The 2,664-nt window shown below is 37.0% G+C and overlaps 1 protein-coding gene across 1 annotated transcript; it reads left to right on the top strand.

The window, feature by feature from the left end:
* Positions 1–502: 502 nt before the first annotated feature.
* Positions 503–1,604, top strand: SARC_05846 (hypothetical protein; the record flags this gene model as incomplete). The annotated part of the gene is made up of 3 exons (XM_014300284.1): positions 503–646; positions 1,051–1,248; positions 1,590–1,604. 3 exons carry the CDS (start codon positions 503–505, stop codon positions 1,602–1,604), a joined length of 357 nt encoding a protein of 118 aa, XP_014155759.1.
* Between the last annotated feature and the right edge of the window lie 1,060 nt (positions 1,605–2,664).

The following is a 2,664-nucleotide window of genomic DNA, read 5'->3' as shown; positions in this document are numbered from 1 at the left end:
TATGTATATTATATGTATTATATATATATATATATATATATATAGTTTCCCCTTGACTTTCTCGAACTTATCAAGTATTGCTTGTGTTGACATTGTGTCATCATACCTCATTCAATCTCCACACCCCTCCATCAGAGCCCTAAACGTCCTTATCTCAAGATTGTACATGTTGCCCTTCAACTTACAATGTCATTGCACTCGCTTCGTCACCAGCCATAGCCTAAGCCTTCTACATGCTCGTTTGAGCACATCGAGGCACTTGCCTTCCAACGCTCAACCAGAACCCTTGACCTCACCCAATGCGTAGGCGTGTGCTAGCGACTATGTAACTATTCAATCGTGACCATGCCCCACTGCACACGTGGGATATCGTCCGTCCACGGACCCTGTGCGTACAGCCCTTCCGGCTTTGACCATCCTTCAACCCTTCTTCAGTACCCCTAATCGTCGGATATTGGTTGTTTGTATTGGTGTCCAGGCACTTGCTCTGCAACTGCCCATTATGGACCTTGACTTGAACCAATGCGTGGGCGTGTGCAAGCGTCTGCATCTGGACGTGGCCATGACATCGCTTGTCAGCAGAGGCCTGCATGACTATGTCAGCCCCGTGATGGATCAGTGGAAGCGATTGATGACCACACACCAGGTAGGTATACTGTGCGCATACATACGTAGATTATGTGTATATATACATACAATTTATATATATACATACATTATATATATATGTGTGTGTGTGTGTGTGTGTTGTGTGTGTGTATATGTGTGTGTGTGTGTGTGTGTGTGTGTGTGTAGTAATAATAAATAATATTATATATATATATATATATATATTATATATATATATATATATATATATATAAACCGTACTTTACGTACTAGAGGAGTCTAATAGCCCCTATAAGCTGCTATACCGACTGCTGAAATTTATTCACACCGCCTTGTACGGATAAACACTCCGCAAACATCCTACGACGAAAACATACCCACACCTACGTTCTCACCATTAGCTTTCTGGCTACTAAACGTGCTTTCCGAATCTACACACAGACCCCAGAGGCACGCGACAAGCGGTTGTACCGGCTGTTGTTGTTTATTCACTCGGCGTTGTGTGGGCGGCCCTTCTACGGACAGAGTGCGGCGGAAGATGTACTGCAACACGGACGCCATCAGTTGTTTGTGGAGTTGTTTCAGCGCGATACGGCCCATCATATTCTAGCGAGTCTGTTGGCCCTGGATAGTAAGCAGGTGGGTTGGTAGGTAGATAAATAGGTAGGTAGATAGGAAGGAAAGATCTTGCACGCATGCAGATATATTCATGGCCCTGGATAGTAAGAATATGGGTAGGTAGGTATGGATGTAGGTAGGAAGGAAGAATCCTGAACGCATGCAGATATATGCATGTGTATTGAGCTGAGATTGTTTATATACACGTGTAGAAAGCTTCAATTGTCTATATGCACGTGTATGAAGCTTGTTATCGACTGTATTTTACAGTGTATGTATAGAAATACATGCTGTAATATATATTCTGTATACAGTATATGATATATAGAAATGCAGATCATATATAGTTATCCGGTATACAGAGTGGGGTATCTTGATGTGCCAAGTCCTATACACGTCCTATTTGAAAGCGAACTTAAGGTAGTGATCCAGAGTGGGCCAAAAACGTATCCACACACAACTTCTTATGTGTGATTAGTAATTTGTATAGCTATGCATATTCCAATACATACATGAATCGTTTTTGCCAAGTACATGTCCCGATATCTCATTATAACATCACTACATACCAAATTTATATCACTACAACATACCACATACCAAATATATCTCATTATAACAGTAGTACATGCCAAATATATCTCATTATATCAGTAGTACATACCAAATATATCTCATTATAACAGTAGTACGTACCAAATATATTTCATTATAGCAGTAGTACATGCCAAATATATCTCATTATAACAGTATTGCCTATCAAATATATCTCATTATAACATTAGTTCATACCAAATATATCTCATTATAACAGTAGTACATACCAAATACATCTCATTATAACAGTAGTACATGCCAAATATATCTCATTATAACCGTAGTACATACTAAATATATCTCATTTTAACAGTAGTACATGCCAAATATATTTCATTATAACAGTAGTACATACCAAATATATCTCATTATAACAGTAGTACATACCAAATATATCTCATTATAACAGTAGTACATACCAAATATATCTCTTTACAACAGTAGTACATGCCAAATATATCTCATTATAACCGTAGTACATACCAAATATATCTCATTACAACAGTAGTACATACCAAATATATTTCATTATAACAGTAGTACATCCCAAATATATCTCATTATAACAGTAGTACATGCCAAATATATCTCATTATAACCGTAGTACATGCCAAATATATCTCATTATAACAGTAGTATTTACCAAATATATCTCGATATAACAGTAATACATGCCAAATATAGCTCTATGACATTATACCATATAGTATGTCTCATTGTAAAAATACAACATACAATCTATATTACAACATGCAACGCCTATCTCATTATAACAATACAACATACAATTCATATTTCATTTTAACAATGCAACATGCAATCTATATATCATTGTAATAC

This window comes from Sphaeroforma arctica (genome assembly GCF_001186125.1).
Source record: "Sphaeroforma arctica JP610 unplaced genomic scaffold supercont1.391, whole genome shotgun sequence".
NCBI classification, from domain to species: domain Eukaryota; class Ichthyosporea; order Ichthyophonida; genus Sphaeroforma; species Sphaeroforma arctica.
Note: the sequence above shows the minus strand (reverse complement) of the source record. Positions and strands in the feature narration are given on the sequence as shown.